The sequence below is a fragment of the Helicoverpa armigera genome, chromosome 5, assembly GCF_030705265.1.
Source record: "Helicoverpa armigera isolate CAAS_96S chromosome 5, ASM3070526v1, whole genome shotgun sequence".
Classification (NCBI taxonomy): domain Eukaryota; kingdom Metazoa; phylum Arthropoda; class Insecta; order Lepidoptera; family Noctuidae; genus Helicoverpa; species Helicoverpa armigera.
In genome coordinates this window covers 11038792-11061148 of record NC_087124.1, presented here as the reverse complement: position 1 = coordinate 11061148, position 22357 = coordinate 11038792, and the positions used below count along the sequence as shown (strand labels likewise).

General features: G+C 37.9%; 1 protein-coding gene across 1 annotated transcript in view; it reads right to left on the bottom strand.

Annotated features, from left to right (window-relative positions):
• Nucleotides 1-554: 554 nt before the first annotated feature.
• The window catches only part of Hr39 (Hormone receptor-like in 39), a 37132-nt gene continuing 15329 nt past the window's right edge, over nt 555-22357 (bottom strand). The window contains exons 2-17 of the mRNA XM_049842718.2: nt 18269-18754; nt 13744-13859; nt 12748-12883; nt 12093-12277; nt 11364-11532; nt 10629-10764; nt 9257-9395; nt 8383-8513; nt 7772-7983; nt 7272-7408; nt 6048-6128; nt 5538-5762; nt 5214-5350; nt 4958-5073; nt 4464-4618; nt 555-3819 (exon numbers count right to left, since the gene is read on the bottom strand). Of these exons, the coding sequence (XP_049698675.1) occupies nt 3712-3819; nt 4464-4618; nt 4958-5073; nt 5214-5350; nt 5538-5762; nt 6048-6128; nt 7272-7408; nt 7772-7983; nt 8383-8513; nt 9257-9395; nt 10629-10764; nt 11364-11532; nt 12093-12277; nt 12748-12883; nt 13744-13859; nt 18269-18374 (2289 nt within the window). The 5' untranslated portion in view covers nt 18375-18754 and the 3' untranslated portion in view covers nt 555-3711. The remainder of the gene's footprint in view (nt 3820-4463; nt 4619-4957; nt 5074-5213; nt 5351-5537; nt 5763-6047; nt 6129-7271; nt 7409-7771; nt 7984-8382; nt 8514-9256; nt 9396-10628; nt 10765-11363; nt 11533-12092; nt 12278-12747; nt 12884-13743; nt 13860-18268; nt 18755-22357) is intronic.

Sequence of the window (22357 nt, the reverse complement as noted above, 5' to 3'; positions counted from 1 at the left end):
CAGATTTAGTGAAAGATATTCAATGACTTTTTATATTTCCTGAATACTTGTGATCAAATGGAATAGTAGTAGAATGGATAGATACGGGTAGGGTTTAATTTTTTAAAATTTAAATTTCAGCAATTTAAAGATGTTTCTTTATCGATTAAAGCTGTAGAATAATTATTATCTGTGAGAAACCGCAGGAGGGTTAGTAATTATTATATTATTTAACATTTTTCATAACCCCTTCCTGTGCTATGATAAAAGCTACTTGTTTTTCAATATAATTAAATTATCGTAGTAAATATTGATTGATTATTGAGATATACACACAAAACACGCGACATTGCGATACACGACTGCGATGCATAACCGATAAAGTCATAAATAGGATTTTTGTGTATAATCATAATATTATCTTGCTAAAGTTCAAATAATTATTTTTTAGATTATTATCAAGCACCGATGTTTCTTTAACTTCTAATAGAGGTATAATGCAGATAATATTTAAAAGGCACATCTGATCGTCTGATAAGTGTAGATATATAGAAGGTACAGAAAATGGAAAAACATTTTTAAATCAAAATCATATTTATTCATTTTGCGCTATATATAAAAAAATCTTTATAATTCTACAAAATAAAGAAGAATACAATATCACTATAATACTTATGTAATAAAATAATAACAGTAAAACATGGACGCCATACCACTCTTACGCTCCTAGTAATTTTTAATATAAAAATTCTTCGGACCTCACAATCATAATATCTTCATGCCTCACGCACACCAGCTACTTTACTGAATATAAAAATATAATCTAACGTTCTACCATCTTAAATTTATCAGTTCAGTAAAGAGTCTACATAACTATAAATAGATGCCACTTATAAAACCGTAATTATTGGCAAAACATGAAAAGTACAATCACATAAAAAAATCTCAATGAATAAAATAATTTTAATTATATTTTCGAGTGGCACATTTTGACAACGTATTTCAATTTCAGAGTGTGAGCTCTGATTATATAAACTAAACTATAATGAAGTACTTGTGCCCGTCTGATACTCTATACCTATAAACTATGAAAATTATCTTTGTTTACGTCTTTCATGAAAACACAGTTATTGAGTGGAAACTTAGCACGAACAGTTTTCTACCTTACGGTTAAAGCATAAGGTTGGAACTTTCAAGAATGGAAATTCATGCTCAGGAGTATTTTTTATATATTTATAGTAATGTATATTTTTATGTTTTATAATTATAGACTCGAATATTATTACGTTCGTGCTATCAATAATGTAGGGCTGTAAGGCCTAGACCACGCTAAGATTATCTATTTTCTTCTTTCTATTGAAATAGAACATTTTAAGCATATAACTTTTATTATGGAATGTAAGGCTGCAATGTGACCTAGGCCTTATTAAAAGTGTTTTATACTGAACTAGCTTTTGCCCGCAACTTCGTTCGCGTGGAATAGTGACTACCAGCAGATTTTCGATTTGACCAATAGATGGCGCTATATGTCCGGAATAATTTTAATTATAAAAATAATATTTTTTTTTGTAATAAAAACTATCCTATGTCCTTTCTCAAGTTTCAAACTATGTCTGTACCAAATTTCACACAAATCGGTTCAGTAGTTTAGGCGTGAAGAAAAGACAGACAGACGGACAGACAGACAGACAGACAGACAGACAGAGTTACTTTTGCATTTATAATATTAGTTTGGATTTATATAAGACAAATCAAGGCAAGCCTTAAAATCTTTTGATAATCTATTAATTAACCAATTGAAGGCATTTCTAGGCTTTATTTATAAACACTATGTACTAAACTTTAATACTAAACTATGATATACTTATTGAGAATATTTGCTTTATAAAAATAATAAGTATTGCAATAAAGAGAGTTTTGCTCATAGCAATGTCTTATTTTACAAATCGGCAGTGTATGACTGGTTTTACAAGGCTTTTTCAGCCTCGTCGAAATATAGTGCGACGTAGCATAAAGGTAGCGAAAGAAATAAGTTTTTTTTTTCATTAAATTCAAAAAAGCATAGAACACTTTATGCTAAGTATTGCACCAACACCTTATTTTAAAAGCGAAGAATTAAAAGTAAACTACGTAAGTTTCAAATGAACAAAATTTATAACTTAAATACAAAAATGAGTTTTTCATAAAAACTTTATAATTAATCTGATTCCCTGAAGGTTTCACCCTCAGAGAATTCTAGAAAAATATCTACTTTTTAATTGTAAGCTGCACATATCAACAATACTATACACTAATATTAAGTAACTTAATCAAAATGGCAATGATTACAAAGACCCCGTATTTTATTAACGGGTAATTATTCATAATAAATAATTATGAAAAAGTTATTAAACAGTCGTCGTATCAAAACTTGCGTACAATGTTACATACCAAAATAGGTAATCGTTGTAATTTCTCTTAATTTTACCTAATAATATTCACTTGGCATTATCGAAAAATATTTATATCTCCTACAAAACCATTATATTTTTATCAAAAATGCCGGAGGCAAGAGTCTGTACCAACCATACAGTGTAATCGGTTATTTTATGGCCCCTGTTCTAAGTTCAAAATTAACTAACAAGGTTTATTTATGTACACACATGAGTAATAGACAATACCTAAGTACCTACACTTTACGGCCGCTCCCAATATTCAATCTACATATCTATCCAGAGATAGAATTTGACATTAGCTAGTATTGTCAAATTCCTATCCCTGGTTAGCAAAACGAGCGATAGATACAATATTGGAAGCGGTCTTCAGGCATTTTTTTATGAATGCATACAAATAGAATCTGTATGAAGAACCAGCCTCACACCCTTTAAATTGTATTTATTGAGTAACTTACCTAATCATTGTTCCCTTGGCCTTACAGAGTAATATTTTACATAAATACATATAAAAGCAAACTGTGGCAGTGTGAACTTTATTTATGTCATGTCGTAGAAAAACGTTTTTACTAACTGGCAACATTGTATGATGGAATCTACTATTTTTTCTACCATTCTTGAAATAATGCAATTGAAATGAAAAGCTACTTCGTAATGAATATGAAATAAATAACAGTGTTGCCATGTATGTACATTACTTACTATCATAGTAGAAAAGTTTTGAGTAGTTTTTCCATATGGAGAGCAGAATAGAACGACATAAAAATAAATGCATTATTATAGCTAGATTGGCACTTATTTTATATAAAATGTCAGTTATAATGAAATGATTGATTACAAGATTTTTTATCAAATATCATCAATCTGTATAATTAGGTACGTATGATGAATGCTTTCCCTTTTTAATCAATTTTACTTAATTTGATAAAAATGATACATGATATTACAAGAATGTTGATGACTTTATAAAATACAGTCTTTTGTTTTTAAGGCCAAACAAGATTAGTTTTTATGAGTGTGTTGACCGCCATTTGAAAAGTTTTTATTATCAAAATATGCACTATTTTTTCAAGGCTTTTTACGGCGGTCACAGATAAAGAGAATAGACTAGTTTTTTTAATATTGTATGATATATGAAGGTTAAAAATGTAGGATTGAAAACAACTCGAGCCTATGTCAATGTAGAGAGAATTCACTTATTATATTGTTGAGCAATGTATGAAGTTGACCTTGGGTCGTTGTGAGGTGACCTTGAAGGTCAAGGTGAGGTGACCTCGGAGGTCAAGGTGAGGTGTCAAGGTCAGTGGTCGCCGCGCAGCAGTTCCATGAGCAAGTTGAAGCTTGGTCCGTCACCGTCTTTGCTTTTGTTGGCTGGATTCAGCATTTCTTTGCCGACTTGCATGAAGAACTATCAAAGGAAAAACATAAATAATTAAATGAAAGCATTTTTAGAATTGTATTTTTTTTTTCAAAGTCCACTTACTTTTGCATATTTTGTGGTTATAAAGTTATATAAATTAGTTTATCTTTACCCCGTCAACAACGGTAAATATTCTTCCTAATGGCATAAGGTCTTAACAAAGACCTAGATTATGCCTTTTTATTATTTACTAGCTTTTGCCCGCGGCTTCGCTCCCGTCAACTGACTTCTCTACTTTACACTATTTTTTTTTCATAAGAACCTTCTCCTGACAATAACAAACACAACAAAAAAGAAATAGCTAAATTGGTCCAGGCGTTGTTGAGTTATGCGCTTACCAACACATTTTGCGATTCATTTTTATATTATAGATTTAATTACCTTGTTCCTTTTAAGATAATTTCATTTTTTTATTTATACGCAATAACCAGTATCACACAGAACCCTGGTATTTAAAAAAGCGATGGCTCAAGGCGCCGAAATGGACTATCAAAATAAGTGGTAATTGGAATGGGCGCCGGTATGGACCGGGCGCCAGATTCAATAGGCGCAAGCTGTAGACGATGCTTTGAACAGGTTCGACTTTAAACCAAATTGAACCTTATAACACAAGTTCTAAGCTACATTCTCACCTGACAAGTCCTCTGCAGCTCAGGTATGCGCAGCAGCAGTTCTCCGAACTTAGCCGGAGTGCCGGGCGAGTGTGTCGCGATGTATGCTTGGAGGGCTGCTAACGCTTTCTCTTGGGATGCTCGTACTTTCTCCACTTCGCGAAGATCGGGCGCGTCTGTGGTGAGAAATATTTTAAATATTACATGTTAAGGTTAAAACGTGAGTTTTGCAAGAAAAAATGAGATTGTAAGTTCGTGACTGTTAAAATATGCTGATGGATTCTGCAGACTTGTTGCATTTTTTAGAGCGTTTTAATTAATTAGTTTAAGTTAGTCTTATTGTTATAAGTAATTTTAGGACACCTTATTATTTATATGTCCGGAAAAATCTGTCTTATTCGAACGTCTCGGACTTATAGCGAAGCAATAGGCGCTAACATAGAAGGGCGCAACTTGACGCAAAAATAACGTTAATCTTTACGGTACGAATGGTGATTCGTTTACGTATATCTTACCTGAAGTGAGTAGTACGATGACTTTGAGCGCTACGTATTCGTATCGGTCGACTCGAAGCCTTCTCAAGTGGTCGGTGAAGCTCAGCATGCGTTCTATACATGGCGTCAGGCCCAACCTGGAGAAAAAGACAAAAATGACTGATGAAATAAGTAATTATTTTTTGCCTAATTATTTGAGACAAGGTTTTGAGACGATGCTATTTGTCAGCCTTTTCGTCTTTTTTTCGTTTGTCTGACTGCTGCTCACACAACTCACTTGGCACTCTGATGCAGCGTGATGCCGCGGCCTCCCCCCACGCGCACCTCGCCCGGCGTGCTGACGCCGCGGTAGCAGCACGACAGTACCAGTAATTCACACCAGCTGTTGATTAGTAGGCAGATCTGATCGTCGATCTAGATGAAAAAATAAATAAATTATTATAAGACCTGCGAGTGCCGCAATTTAAGACACAATTTTGTAATAAAAATAAGAGCGCCAGAAACAAATTAAAAGAGGACCAAATATATTTCCTTTCACATATCACTAAAAGTAAATTGTACTGTACGTAATTTACCGACCAAGTTTTAATAACTAACTCACCGAAATATTCTTAAAAAGCGGCAGACTCTTGCACCACTTGACAATCTTATACAGCCGATGATCAGCAATGTTACACAGGTCGGCTAAGAAGTCGGGGCTAGAGTTATGTGCGGTGATACCGCTGGCTGCCAGCAGGGGGTTGGCGGACGGAGAGCCGGTGGACTTGCCCAGCCGGCTGAGTTCAGACTCGTTGTACTGCCATAGGTGTTCTACGTCCATTATTTCCTAGAAAATTGGGAGAAAAATATTTTAGCCAAATCGGATGCTCATGACCATCGGTCATTATTTATAAGCCACTTTAGGAACCCTCAGAAGGATTTAAGAAATTCAGCACACAGCAATTCCAAGAAGTCAATAAAAAGTCTGGAAGAGGAGTTATTCTAATTCTGACTTCAGTTCTAATAAGAAATTAGTTCCCAAAATAAACTTACTACTGTCACACATACGTGTACATAAATCATTATATATTTTATGGAACTGATCAAAGCTGAGAAAATAAATAATATTTACCTGCAATAATGGTGGTATATCTGGTGTAACTTGACTGTTACTGGATTCCCCTCTGCTACTGTATGATCCGGGACCGTTTACCTGCAATCAATGCAATAGATATTTATTCAGTAAAATATTCTTCTAAAAACATAAAAGAGGAGGTGCTTTATTATTAATGATAAACCGAAATCGTTTTATAGATAGTTCAACTCAGATTTGCGCGCGGCCCTATGTGTGCGTCGGCTTGTAAATATACAACTTTCATTCGTGTGACAGTGACGTCGTCCGAGCATGACGTGTTCTCATCGCCTTGTGTTATGGGTACAGTCGTTTACGAAAATGTCTAGTTCTTCACGGAGAAAATGTTTTAAGGAGTCAGGTAGCGTTTCAAAAAAATGAAACAACATTCAAAGCTTTTTATTATTACATTTTACAGTTTATCGTTATTTTCTCATACGGCTTTTCAAATTGACATTGACAGTATCTAAGAAATAAATGAAGTGAAATATTTAAGATGAATTAAATACTCCTTACATATTTTCTAGCTCGGGGTACGCGGACAATAGATAAATGTGTGGACTAAGAATGTAAAAAGACCTATAATTTAGTATAATAATGGAAACAAAATGTGTGGGGAATTTAAAAAAATTATATTGCTTCGCATAATGTCGACCAAAATAAGACGGAAATAATGAAACTCATAAATGAACGTTTAAGTCAAATTGATGAAGGGATGTTGGGGGTAATACTTGTCGACATGTACAAAAGAAAAAAGAAGAATACTATAGACATTTTGACATGGAGTCAGAATTTATAATTAACATTGGTGAAAGTAGCGAATCCGAAAATTCATCATTTGATTTTTCAAGTAGCGATACAGAATCATTATAAATAAATAAACTAAATTACGTAATAACTGTACTTTAAACAGCCGTATACAACCCCTAAATAACTGTATTTGTACCCGACTGTACCTCTTGTCACGCACACAAAGTCACTGTATATGTACAAGGGTTACCCACACATAGGGCCGCGCGCACGACTGAGTTGAACTTACTATACAATATTTGTAGTTACCACTTTATTAAAGCAAATGAATAAAATCCACAGGGCGCCATAAAGTACCCTTAGTTGGGCGCCAGGAAATACCCTTAGTGGGGCGCCAGGATGGACCCATATTATTTTGCTTTTACATCTTAAGTGGTGTCAAAAATTACTGTTATATTATCTGGGACTACTTACACAAGTGAGGCTGGAGGCGTGGCGTAGCGTGGCGGGTGCGTGCGCGGAAAGTAGCGAGCCCGTTGACGCGGCGCCCGATAGCGAGTATGAACACTGGTATGTTGACCGACCGCCGCGAGTTCGGTCTTCGCGAATCGCTGCATAACAATTAATAAAAATTAAAATTAACATATTAGAGGTACAAATGATAGGTACATTGCATTGAATGACTACATTGAAAATGATTTCCTTATTTTTTAAAGGCTAGCTTATTGAGGTCAACTCCTTAGATCATGCTTTTAAAGCTAAAACTCTTTTGAATTTAATTAATGTGCACTGATATTATCGGATAGGCGAACTCAAGCATTAAATTTTTGTTTTGCACTAATACCAAAACATCTAAGAATTTATTTCACTTGCTTGAGGCTAATGCCTGTATGTTCAATCTCACTTAAAGCCCTTGAAAGTTTTTTTTTTCCATTTATTGAATTCGAGCACATATAACATTAGCATCAACATACCTTCCAACTTCATCCCGCATCCGAGACACTTATCAAACCGACACGCAGGACACTTCTTCCTCGTCGTCACGGTAACAGGACAGTTACCGCCTCTCAAACACATGTAGTTCTTACGATTCTGCACCGTTCGCTTGAAGAAACCCTTGCAGGATTCACAGGAGAATATGCCGTAGTGGAACCCGCTGATTTTGTCGCCGCAAATTGGGCAGGGGCTACGAAAAAAATGGAAAATTAAAATCTAGGCTTGACAAAGAAAATAAACATCTTTTGATCTTTATTTAAACTTTGCAAGGTTATTTATCTTAGCTTTGAGGCAGTATTCAAGAGTCGGTGTTATTAAATATTACAGTGAAACTTTTTTACAAGTATATTACAAAAAAAAATATAGGGTGTTCTCTTTCTAAATATGCATAAGGCAGAAAATAAGGCCGTTTTTTTTCAAATACAGCATTATTTTTATTTAAGAAAATAAACCAATTTTTCTTATATTATGTACTCATTAATGGCTGAGTTACCGACTTTTATGAGATAAAACATCTATATACTCTGTACATAATGATATATAACATGATAATTAAGTATGTGATAATATTAATCAAGCAGAATATTACCTGTTAATAAGCTGTTGTCTGCTAATACCCTGGTGGTGATGCAGCCGGTCGTCAGGGGCATCAGGCTCGTCGTCATGGGTACCGTCGTACGCAGCCGCCGCCTCACGGTACATTACGTGTGGGTGACGACCCTGGACAATTCAAAGGTTTTATTTATACTTACTTTACTAGCTAGCTGAGCCCGCGAACTTCGTATCGTTTGAACCTTCCCTGGATTTCCACAAACATTTTAAAACCAAATCGTTCCAGCCATTCTCGAGTTTTAGTCACACTAAAGAACAGCAATTCATTTTAATATTTAAGGAGTACAGAATTTAATATCACTTACTCAATTGGAAATGAAAATGATTGTTTTACCAAAAGCAATCCGGATATTGTTATCGTAAGCAAGAACATACATACATTTGCATCGATAGTAATTATCACTTAAATCTACTTCTATTTGCATTTTTCAAGTTCAAAAGGATATCTTAATACCATATAGTCTTTAAAGATAGAGATAGATGGCAAAGCATAAATTATCCTGGCGCCCTCGATAAAATATTTATCGGCGCCCGCCAATATCTGGCGCCCAAACCATATTGTGTCAAACGTTGTAAGGCTATACATACATATATTTAAACTGTGTTTTTTATTTAATATCTTAACTGTTTAATTTGAGAATGGAAAATAAAAAAATATTGTAAACAGTTTGCTTCAAGAAGATTGACGTTCATATTGTCGGCGAACTTGAGCCTTAGTTGTATCATGTAAAAATATCTCAATTTTTAAATTATACATATTTTTATTTATGATTGTTTTTGTGCTTTACACATCTTTAAATGCAATTTTTATCATTACACCAATAAATAAATATGCTATTCACTGTACATACCTGTACCGGAGAATGTGTAGGTGAGAACTCCGAGCTATACGAGTAGCAAGAGGAATGCGACGCATCGCTGTTGTTGCGCGACAACGACGGCGTGTAGTGACGCGACGCGCGAGGCGACGCTGACGGACTGCTGTATACACTGACACAAATATACGTTGTTATTAGCTAAGATTATTAACTTTATGTATAGAGTGTGTGGGGAAGAACTCAGAGCTATACGAGTAGCACGAGGAATGCGACGCGTCGCTGTTGTTGCGCGACAACGACGGCGTGTAGTGACGCGACGCGCGAGGCGACGCCGACGGACTGCTGTATACACTGACACAAATATACGTTGTTATTAGCTAAGATTGTTATATTAATGTTGAGAATGTGTAGGTGAGAACTCTGAGCTATACGAGTAGCATGAGGAATGCGACGCGTCGCTGTTGTTGCGCGACAACGACGGCGTGTAGTGACGCGACGCGCGAGGCGACGCCGACGGACTGCTGTATACACTGACACAAGTATACGAGTTATTAGCTAAGATTGTTATCTGTATGTATAGAGTGTGTGGGGAAGAACTCTGAGCTATACGAGTAGCATGAGGAATGCGACGCGTCGCTGTTGTTGCGCGACAACGACGGCGTGTAGTGACGCGACGCGCGAGGCGACGCCGACGGACTGCTGTATACACTGACACAAGTATACGAGTTATTAGCTAAGATTGTTATCTGTATGTATAGAGTGTGTGGGGAAGAACTCTGAGCTATACGAGTAGCATGAGGAATGCGACGCGTCGCTGTTGTTGCGCGACAACGACGGCGTGTAGTGACGCGACGCGCGAGGCGACGCTGACGGACTGCTGTATACACTGACACAAATATACGTTGTTATTAGGTGATTGTTTTAGGGAGTAGGTAATTGGTGAGAAGAATAGGGTTGAGGGGGTCGCTCCTTGTAAAGCACTGGTACTCAGCTACATAAGATTAGACTGGAATCCGACCCCAACATAGTTGGGAAAAAGGCTTGAAGGATGATGATGATGGTGGGAAGAACGGGGACTTGAGGTCTGTTAAGCTGTGAAGGTAGCTTACGTCCAGTAGTAGGCTAACTTGGCCTTTTAATTTTATGGGTATACAGCTTTTTTTTTAACGACGTTAAAATCATCAAATGTGGGTCCCGCTGTGGGTAAGCAGCGAAGAGGGAGTGTCAGACTCTTACTGACTAAAAATCGTCATGTTCCGTCGTAGGCCTTTTATGTACCAGGGCCGCGGTATCTCTTTCGAACAATCCCGCAGCTCCGGCAGGCCCTCGCCCTGCTGGGCCCCGCTGGTATTCAGCTGGATGCAACTTTTTCCATGTGCGGGAAGGAGTTCTCTGTAACAGCTACCTGTGCGTGTACATGGAGTGCACGGCGGAGTCGGTGCTGGCGCTGGACTGCACGCGCGGCAGGCGGCCCAGCAGCGGCGACCCGTGCAGCGCGCCGATCAGCTTCTCCATGCCCACTGATTGTTCGCATTTTAGTTCTACGAGGAGAAAAAGCATGATTTTGTTAATAATAATCATTGGGATAAATGTTAACTTGGTCAATATCTCCCAATGAAAGACACAACAGGAGGTTGTGAATATGGGACGAAAATCGTTGGGCCCTTGATGGACTGTGCTTAGACCAATGAACAACTAATCAGAGCCACAAAGGAGCGTTCTCTTTTTTCCTTCTTTTCTTCTCAGACTTTCTTTGTCAGTAAAGCGGTCTACACACCAAAGCCGGTGACCCGGCGGCACAGCCTGGCGGCTTAGTGCCGGCGGGTTAACCCGGCGGCTCCAGAATGTCCAAGCCGAACGACTTTGCCGGCGGCACGACAGCCGCGGCATGTGGTGTTCTAGTAATTGCCAAATACTCTATGAAAGCCGGCGGGCAACTGACTGAGTGAGTGGAGAGGGATGCCGTCGGCATCGGCATGCTGCCCCGCCGGCTTGCCCGTGCGGGCGCAAGCCGGCGCCATGATTGTACAAAATAAGGCCGGCGGGTTGGGCCGGCGATCCGTGCCGCTTGGTCAGCTTTGGTGTGTAGACCGCTTAAAAGCCACGGACTACACTGCTGGTCCGGAATCAGTAGACTCACCAGATAACTGCGTCTCCTTCTTAATAGTCAGGTTGTGCACTTGATCGAGACCTGTGTGCGGCATGTGAGTGGAACCCTGGTCACTGAGCGCTAGGGACTTGGCACTGCTCGTCGGGGAAGATGGCCGCCTCGCTAGTGAGAGGGATGTGCCGTCTGTTAGCACTGATATCTGAAACAGGAGAAAACGCGTTTAGTTTCAAATACTTTTATTGTTACATTTACTCTGTATCGGAGGATACAGAGTAAATGTAATAAAAGCTTTTCGTGGCATCAGGTCATCTATATAAAATTGTCGGGAGAGTAACATGAGGATTCAGACTGCAAACAACCGGGATGCATTTCAAATGACCTTCTGCTTGGTTGACTTTCTGTTTGAAATTCAAAGTCAATGCTGCTATCTAGGTATGCTGTTAAGGATACAAAATACGATAACGACTTTGACTGTTCGTGGAAACAAAACTTTTTACGCCCGGCAAGCACCAGAAATTTTTACGCCCGGAGATAGGTCTTCCTACATATAAAACTGGCCGTTTTCCCGCGGCTTCTTCTGCGTCCCATGGGAACTGCTGCCTTTAGTCGGATACAATATAGCCTTTGTTCACCGGGGATAATGTAGCTTCCCAACAGTGAAAAAATTGTTCAATTCGATCAAGTAGTTTCGGAGCCTATTCATGTTAAACAAACCATCAAATCTTTCGTTCTTCTATAAAATTAGTGTAGACCTCTTACCCTATTCATGCTGAGACTTCTCTGATGCGGCTGTAAGGGCGCACTGTACTTGAGGTCCAGTACTCTTTGCTCGTCTACTCCTTGGAAGCCCTCGGTCTTCACGGGCTCAGTCTTGATGCTCACGTTACGAAGTGTGTCGATGGAGTCCCTCGACGATTGGAGGTCGAGGGAACTGCTGTTGTCGTCTGTGAAATGGGGAGTTGGTAAGTTTTACGATCATACTTGGACGTCGACGAAATTGGAATTGCAAAGTCTTTTTTCCCAGGTAAGAAAACATGAGGCGAATCATAGTGAAAATTACTTTCGTTTTTATTATCTAGTTAGAACTACATGCAACTTGTATTTTTTTATTTATTTATACTTTATGCACTATGTGCAATGGCGGACTTAACGCCTTAGGCGTTTTCTGTCAGTCTACCTTATTACTTCCCTTATTTATTATTATTTATTTACTTGTCTCCCTTATTTATTTGATTGGGTTTGCTACAAAAAAATCTCCCTCTGTTGGAAATCAACGGAGTTTTTTTGGATGTATGAAAATGATTGAAAACTAGGGACTACACAGGTACCTATTGAATGAGAAGATAGAAAGATAGAAAAAGATAGAAAGATAAACTTAGAAAATTATAATAAATATTTTCATAATACTACTGACCATTATTAACACTGGTGTCTATAACCATCTCGGAGTCAGACAGCTCGCCTTCCCAGGACATGGGTCGTTCGCGCTCATTGTTGGACACCTCGGGCGCTCCGCTGGATGAACGCTTCTTCTTGTTACGCATGTTCACCTGAAACGACAGAATTTAAGTCAACATATAGAAAAGAAGAACATATTTGTATGTATCAGATTGTGGAGGGAGATGAAGATCCGTATAGAAGCCAGCTTTTGAGGGGTTGTACTGCAGTTCTTTAGCCGGTATCGAAAATCTAGTAAATTCGATTCAGGACAGGTCTGTGACTGACCAACTCTGAGACTAAGAATTGCACTACCACATTATATCAAGATTGAAGATTGTCATAGTAACTAGCTATTGAGAATGACTTTCATACAACATTGCTATATGAAAACATTTTCTGTGGTCGATCGCGAGCAAGCGCTACTTAATGCACAGACGTACAGAAGGGATCCTCAGTAATTCAATAGTCTGCAAAATAGAAGTGCTTTCGATCTCGTATAAGATGAAGGAGCAGTTAACAATGCCCCACTCGAGAATAAACACTGACTGACTGTATCCGATCCTTCAATGTTCGCAAGTAGCAGCTTTAATATTCTAAAGGCAAAGGTTATTGGAAATGTAAGAGCACGCCTTTAAATATTATCATTCAAAGATAAGTAGGAAGTGAAAAATCTGGATCAATCAAAGGAATAATTTCAAGTTTTGGCAGTCAAGAGACCATTCCCCAAATACGGATATTTTCGTGAGGTTCTAAAGATCAAGATTGCCTTGCCATGGGGGGCAAATAGGTATTTGTCCAGTACTAAACGGACATTATTATCTTAGCCTACCCTGTCCCAATACCCGGCAAAGGTCTCTCCCGTATTTCTTCATCTTTTTTTATTGGATTTCTGAAGCATGCGAACTTTTCGGGGATTTATTATCTCAACGTGGACGTGTAAGGTTTGGCAAGAATAAGTATGAGAAAGTACCTCGTATTGATGTTGTGTGAAGTCGATCTTCGAGATCTCGGCGTCAGTGGAGTCTTCATCATGAGGCACTGAGGACACACTGATGCGCACGCCGCTCGAACTGTACGAGAATTGACCTGGAAACAATCATTAAATGAATTAGAATATATTGAAAAGGGCTTTTCTTGAATAACTGTACTAGTAGTTTTATCAAATGAGTAGTGGTGACTGAATAAAAATCATATAAAAATCTCACTGCGTTTAAACCGTCTAACTTAAGTTCCCTTTGGAAGAGCGGCTACATTACCCTTAAAGTGCATAATTACTGATATTGTATGCACCTGGAACATAAGGCACATGTAACACAATTTAAATAAAGTTGCGATATTATTGGTTTATTTTTATTTTATAGATATATTCTTTCTACTATTTCAATTATCTAAATTGCAAATATGCGGTAAAAAAGAACTTCTTATTTGTGAAAGCATTTTTGAGTTCAACTGTACAGACCATACCAAAGCAATAACACAAAGCTCACGTACTGGGATTGCTGAGAAATATATGCAAGCTTATGCTTATAAGACGTGCACAGCTTTTAAAGTTCTTTGCAAGGGATCATGGAATTCCAAGAATGCAATTTTAAAGTGCGTTTGGCTGTAAGATTTCCGGCCCAGGACATATCGTACGGGACATTTCGCAATTCTTCATCGCGGATGGCTAAGGAGTTAAGATGCCTGTTCCTTAAATACGAATTTGCGGGTTTGAATCCCGACAAACTCTTAGTATGATAAAACTACGTAATTAACATCTAATGGAATAATAAATGAAGTGAAGGAATTCGCTGACTGACGTGCAGGAAACTTGGTTTTGAAGTCTTAATTCGCCAATCATTTGTAAGCTAAGTTGTGATCAAGGCTCGAAGAGGCCTACGGCCAGCAATGGGACAATAAATATCTTAATGATGATACTAACTAACAGCTAGGTATCTACGTTTATTATTCCGTTGTTATTACATTGTACAAGTACCTAGTGCAAAATATTGCAGCAAAAACAAGACAAGTTTTCCCCACATGAAAACTGACGAAGCACTGATATTGCCAATCGGATTATAAAACCGATAATTTGAAAAATTGGCAATCCGGCTCCAGACGGGATATCCGGCTTTAATCAGTCGACGCGGTAAGCGGAAAAATGTGAAAAATATTGCGGTGAGCCAGTTTTTATCGGATGAGGTAGAAAACTTAAAAAAAAATCACTGAAAATGACCAAAGAATTTTTAAATGATGATCTTCTTCAGCTTTCGATTACCTACTTAATTATTTTTCAATAAATGTTTAAATTTTAAATAATAGTCTTTATATGCTTTTTTCACAATTTTCTTTTACAAAAAATGCATATTGTTTTATTTATGCAGTTATAGCTACTGTCCTTTATGCCCATTTATTTACAAAACAATATACCTATAGTTCTATGTACAATCATTGTTTTTACCTAAGTACATAACATTATGTATTTGTTTACATACCTACACGTTTGTCGTCTAAGCAAACATGACTCATTTATACTAAACATACACATTGGCAACATTACTTACTAGAAAAACATAAAAGTATAAAAGCTTTACCATTTTCACATAAACTAAGTTCTGGTTTCCGTACGGGGTCAACGACCTCACTATCACAGCTTTTTATTATAATTTGTTGCGTGACATGAATTATATTATTGTGCCTGGCTTTACTACTGTTTACTGGGAATACAGAAAAAGGTTTACTGATATAAGATTGAAAGAAAACTATGTTAAGACATATAACAAAAGATTCAGTCAAAAGCTCTAACAATGACTTACACATTAATAAGGCATAGTTATGTTAGTTACTTTTGGCATTTAATGCACAAAATATGGACAGAATTATTATTAATGATTGTTAAAATTGAAAGAAATATTACATAAAAAACCTGATTTTATCGATATCATCATAATTACATAAATTACATAAAAAAATACTCGCATAAGTAAACAAAATTTGACTTCCACGTTTTCCTCCGTTTTAATAATATTGTGTGATAACATTATCTACGCACGTATTACATTACATATGTAATGAGTTTGTTTGGGTGTAGGGGGTCATCTCCAAAACTACTGAACCGACTTGAAACATTCTCGACGCTTTGTCGTGAGGCAATTAAAGAAACGTCACTATTATCATCAGATCTACTAATGTGTGAACTTTGGCTTTTCGTTACTAATTTATACTTTCAGTAGATCATCACTCCAATTCATGATATTCAATGAATAACGAAGCTGTGTCATAGCAGTATAAAGAAAACTAAATTCGCTTGCGATATATATTTTAAATAATCCATGCTTTTCCTGTGTGCACTGGACATTACACATGAGTGCACATCCCAAAATTAAATCAGTCAGTATCGAAACTCCGTTACAATTTCGTTTCTTCCAGTTTTTCCCAAGCAAAAACAAATAGGCAAGGCTTTTGGGGATCTGTCTATATTTTTACATTCAAGAGCCGCTTTTCAGTATAGTTTGATTAAAAATAATTTCTAGATCCATAATCTTTTTTACATATAACGGAACAATTAGAAACCTTATTTCGACGTATATATGTTATGGACCATGTGATTAATTCGGGCATTATTTATAATGCCCGAGCATTATGAATAATGTCTAGCTTTATTGGGCCAAGTGATTAATAACTATCTTAACTTCATTATTTATCACATTGCACGGGCATTATTATATTGCTACATGATAGTTGGGCAATTTGATAAAAAAGCTATATTTTATGCGGTGCGAGGGTGGCAGTTGTTCTAATAAATAAATCCTGTTACTTGCTACATATTTTATGATTATTGTTTTAAATTATATGTTCTATTTTAATGGGAAATTATAAGTCTAGCCACATAACATTGTATTAAACATTGTATTAAAAACTGAACTTAGTGACGAAAACGAATCGCTGCAAAACCGACTCCACGTAGTCTTGTCTGCCCTACCCCTAGAGTGCAATTCAAAACCGCGTAGGCGCGGAGGGGCGAGGCGGCCTGCGAGCTGAGGCGCAGGTAGTTGAAGCGCTCGCCGCCGCGGCTGAGGCTGGCCGGCAGTGCCGGCCAGCGAGCCGAAGCTGCGGTGGTGAGCGTGAAAACCATCTGCGACGATAAGCTCGCATGGGACCGCCTGAGCCCCGCAGCGCCGGAGCCGTGACAGAAGCCATGCCTGCTGCATGTTGCATGCTTACTTCTATGCTCTGTCAATTGATATGGGATGTGTTATATTTAGTTTATTTTAAGTTAAATGTCAATAACAATAAAAAAAATTAAATTAAATATGTTTGTATTACTTTGCCCAAAAGGTCACAGGCAATATGTATAGTGCCCGGTCAATTTGATTGTTTGAATAATTATTATCAAATTGCACTCTCATATTGGGCATTATTCATAATGACCGGGCATTATGTATACTGCCCAATTTATCACTTGGTCCATAACATATAGAACGCGAGCTAGTTATGTTAGTTAGCTGCAACTAATTATAACGAGATCACACGATATCTGTATTTACGCAAGACACGTTACTTTATCACTATGAAGAAACACGTGATGATACAGAAATAAATATACTAAGTGCAACTTAGGTTCACCACTGATTTCTATTTGTTATATCCGATTTCTATGTAACTTTTATGGCATCGAATATATGGACAGTATATTTTCTTCTCTGCACATATGACAGTCATTACGTGTAGTCAGAAGCCAGAATGTCTGACATCAGTGTTACCAAGGACTAAAACCCAATAGGTAGCCTATTGGGTTTCCCGGCTCACTGGGTTGAGGAGGTCAGATAGGCTAGACTGGACGCCGACCCCTACATAATTAGGAAAAAACTAGGCAGATGTATATTTTCTTTATAAAACGCTTTGAGTGCTGTGTGTCTACTAAGTATTCGATGTAAATAGATGCACAGACTCTCGTATGCCGATGGGACGCCAATCTGACACGAGAGCAATTCTTGCAATACAACCAATATACTTAGTGTTGTGAATTAAGAAAAGAATTTTATCTATCGATAACAAATTGGAAATGAGTCATTTAAGGAAAAAATATAATTATATACCTCAAGGTTCAAAGTTCAATTCGAATTTGCAAACAATAAATCATGTCAATAAATTAATTGACGGAAAATAATATGCATTATTTTATATTATCAAAACCAGCTGATATGCAAGCTCAGATACACAGGTGAATATTGCAAATCAGTAAGATAAGATTTACTTAAACACACATACCTACAAATGTAATCTACAGAAAGTAATGGAAAAGTTTTTTTGTCGGTAAACAATAAGTTCATTGGCATTTAATCGGAAAGTTTCGCAAGTGGCTAGTAAATAATGTTACACAACAAATAGAAATTATGTGCTTGGTTCATGAGACCAGTCTAGTTTTCTAGGAATTGAGTTTCTAATTGCAAAGAAGATAAAGCTTTAGAGATAGGTAAAACATTGATTTAGCTTCTTAATAAATCGATTCTTACCGTTGCTAGTCTCCGGGCCCGACATGCTGATAGTGGTGACAGACACGTGTCCCCCCTCCACCTTCACCGCGTCGCCCTCACTGCTCATCGCGCTACTCATCACCATCCAACCTCACACCATCACCACCGCTCACCTCACAACTATCGATATGTCTGTCCTTATCGATAACACTTCACTACACTATTATAGCACCACACTAAAGTTCGTCTATGGTAAATTCATAGAAAAATACTGTTCGAAAATTTTCAAAAACTATTTTGTCTTTTCCGCATAATGTTTCAATACAAAAATATTTCTGAAAATTTCATCATCTCGCGTCGCCGCTCATTTTTAAGGCAACTTTTGAATTCAGTCTTGCAGTGTCCGTGTTCCTTTTACATAATTCCTTTAATGAATATTCTTCGAACGACCAAGATGTTCGCTTCACAATCAAATATGGATGCGGAGGATTACAGCCAGATGATAAAACCAGCATCTTGGGTAACCTGAAACAAAAATAAACAAGAATTACTTTTCACATTCCCTAATTCTATGAAGTTGAATCCTATTTGAATGTTAACACTGACCCAGGTCAAGATAAAATATCGTCAATTTGATTAAAAATAAAATACCATTGTTTGCAATACGCTTAACTTGAAAAAAAATACAAAAATCGAATAAAATCGAGGCCAAAACGACGAAGCTCTATCCGCGCGTGGCTCAGTTCGAATTTGGAATAAAGTGTCGGACGTTTCGAAACAGTGTGTTTGTGTACACGCACGAGACGTGGACGCGTCGCGCGGCCTTGCGAGCGCACCCAGTGCTGCGCGATAGCGCGCGGTATTATTATCGATACGCCTCTCGACCCCTCGTGTCATTGGCATTCTGTTTACGAGGGCGAAGCACGGTCGCGATAGCGACCCAACGCGTCATACCCACTTACTGAATGAATTGCCGTTTTCAACAATGCAATGTTTTTTTGTAAGCTCACCTTCACATTGTTTCCAACAATGCTGCTAAACTGATTAACTAATAGCAATCTAATTACGCGGTGATCGAATGCGACTTATCGTATCATTAGCGAATTGTAGGAAATAAACATTTTATCAGTAACAAATACCTGCCACCATTGTACGGATTACGCGGTTAGTTATCGATAAAACCACTCACTAGCACAATTCAAAGAAGGGAGTGGGGGAGGGGCGTTGAGCGGCCTTCACGGAGCCGGTTGTAGCGACCGGCCGGCCGCGAGCATTTCGCCTTTCGCGCGCAGGACTGGTCCGCCGCTCCCAATACCGAGCCCAGCCAGCATACTCGATAATGTGTGAGATGAGTGTATTATGTACAAGTTAATAAATACGAAACTATTGCAAATGCAGCGCAGACAAACATGACTCACAATAATTTACCGTTAACGTTAAAGTCAACTCAATACCGCTGTGTACACGATCCATTCAACTTCATAAATCATTGGTGCAGAATGTCGAAACGTTTATTTGATACTTGATACACATGTATAATGGAGGATAGATATCAGTCACTACCGTCTGGCGGGCCAATTAGCGTCCAATAAAGTCCCTTGCCCCCAGACATTTCTCAGTTATCGCTATCAGACACTCAGACAGGCTGCAGTGCAGTCGCCTTGGCAACGCAATTAACCGCCAATTACACAACGTATAACTTGTCTAGGTTGCACCATTACCGTAGTGTTTAGAAACAGTTATTGTCATACCCCTTCATTATTATTCAAGCCTGCTTATTATTTACCTAAGATTTATCACAAAAGACTGCATTTACCAGCTTTTGTTTCTTTGCGATCAAAGTTCTAGACAAAGACAACCACGAACTTCAAAAAAATCCTGATGTCTTTATCCTAATCTATAGCGCTTGACGTCTATCTTGTTCTATTATTAAATTTGATTGCGATCGAAATCATCTCTCTCTTTCTTTTCGACAGCCATTTAGCGTTTCAGAGCGAGACGAGAATAATTTGGTGTACCAATAAAAGGAGTTCATCCGCACGCAAGATGGCGTCACCGTGGCCTAGACAAGGCCGAGCGGTCATTTGTACGATACGCCAGACGAGCTGCTTTGTCTGCCTCCTATTTATGGATTATCTTTCCAACACAACGTGGCGGATTTTTACAAGGCTCTGCTCATATTTATTCAGATATGTCACCGGAAATAGTATGCCGTAAATTAAAAATCATAAGGTTATTAAACAAAAAGAAAAAGTGTGGTTTTCCTAATATCTGAACCAGGATTTTCCGCGTCCAGACCGGTTTAAAATGTTCAGTTAATATATTGGTATAGAACCAGTTTTGGAACGTTGCATAAGTAACTAAAGATATCATGCACCAAGCCGAGATAATGATAATACTCTGACGGAAATATGCAGACATTTATCGCAGCTGTAAGTATAAGCTGGCATCAGTTGCCCAACTGGAGGCAGTTAGTGGTCGTTGAAACACTTAACTAAGGAGGAAAAACCGTTGTGCATCAGATTACTTGGAATGGTATTTATAGGCTCGGCAAGTGATGTCCTTGCTTTGTTGTACTCAGTTATCGATAAGGCTACGTGAGACGAGGCGTCGACCGATAATTATCTTAAGGTCACAGCACTATCTGTGACGTAAACATAGTGCCATGCATTGTGATAGTGATGGATGGGACACCGATACAGGTACACCTAATTAGGTATATTTTTCGATAACAGGACTTGCAAACAACAAAGTTAGATTTGCATGTATTCCTTCGCACCAGGGAGACTCCTTTCTTTTGCATCGAAATAGGTTTGAAAGATATAAGAGGTATCCATTTCACCCCACTTTTACAGTCCAAACTTCCAGTCTCATTCTAAACAGTAAGAATGCAAAAACAAAGCGAAAAAGACGAGCAAATCGTGACAAAGCAATACGAGTGACGGAATGAATACCGTTGAGGAAAATTGTGAACGTTAATTTCCTACATCCTTGACCCCGATAGAGTGAGGTCGTCTTGGAGGGCGACGCACCCTATCGCCCACGACGACGGAAATAGAAGAGGTTAATACCCCCTAGCACGCTCCTATTGCGAACAAAGAACTATGGGGTGGAATCATGGTGATTATGATTACAGGCTTTTCGTAAAAATACAATTTTTCTTATGTTGGTTAAAGTAACATAGCGTCTCTGTAAGATGCTGATCTGAAAACTGATTATTGCAATTCGATTCATATTCGAAGAACACGTAGTTACTTTCTATTCTTTCACAAGTTACGTTCAATACTTTGATATATTTATCGCCGAATTTCATTAGAATTTCATTGCATTGCATCATGAAATGATGAATCAAGTGTTCTATTGCAAGACTCATATATCCTAGAAGTTACAAAAATAGATAACAATAAAGACTAATAAAAAAAACCAGCGCAGAACTTGTAAAATTAACATTTCGGAACCATTATTCAGAAACTAGGCAAACATAAAAGTCTAGACAGCAAAAAGCGTGACTGCATTAGTCATAGAAGAAAGTAACGGAGGTGAATGTCTGATCTTTCGGTCGTGTGCCAACGAACCGCCCTGGTGCCATGCCAACAGGTGTCTTCCGTAGTAATTACACAGAATATTACACACCTAGGTTCTTACACCACATGTGAATGACTGCCAGTCGGGGTTTTCTTATTTCGACGGTCATAACCCGAGACGTGAGAACATGATGCTCGGACGATTGATTCGCCCCGTGTCAATTTAGGACCAATATGTGAATGATTGTTAGCGACAAAAATGGGGCCTCAAATAATTCTGAGTGCATTGTGTGATAAATGGGACTGTCCGATGTCACTGCATTGTAGAAGTCCATACGATGAAGTTTCGGTAATTGAAGGTTTGGTGTGCATTAGAGATATTATCTACAAATATCGATATTTTTTTTTTAACTTTCCCCTCCCTAGAAAAGTACGAAAAGTCTAGCTTCTTCACCTTTAAAATGGCTAAATAATTTTTCAAACACTATTATTTCTGGACATACAGTTTTACATAGATTTTTGTAATTAAAAACAGTGTAAACAAATTACAGTTCTAAGGCCTTTATGTCAACGACCTTTCTGGTGGCATGCCAACATATGATCT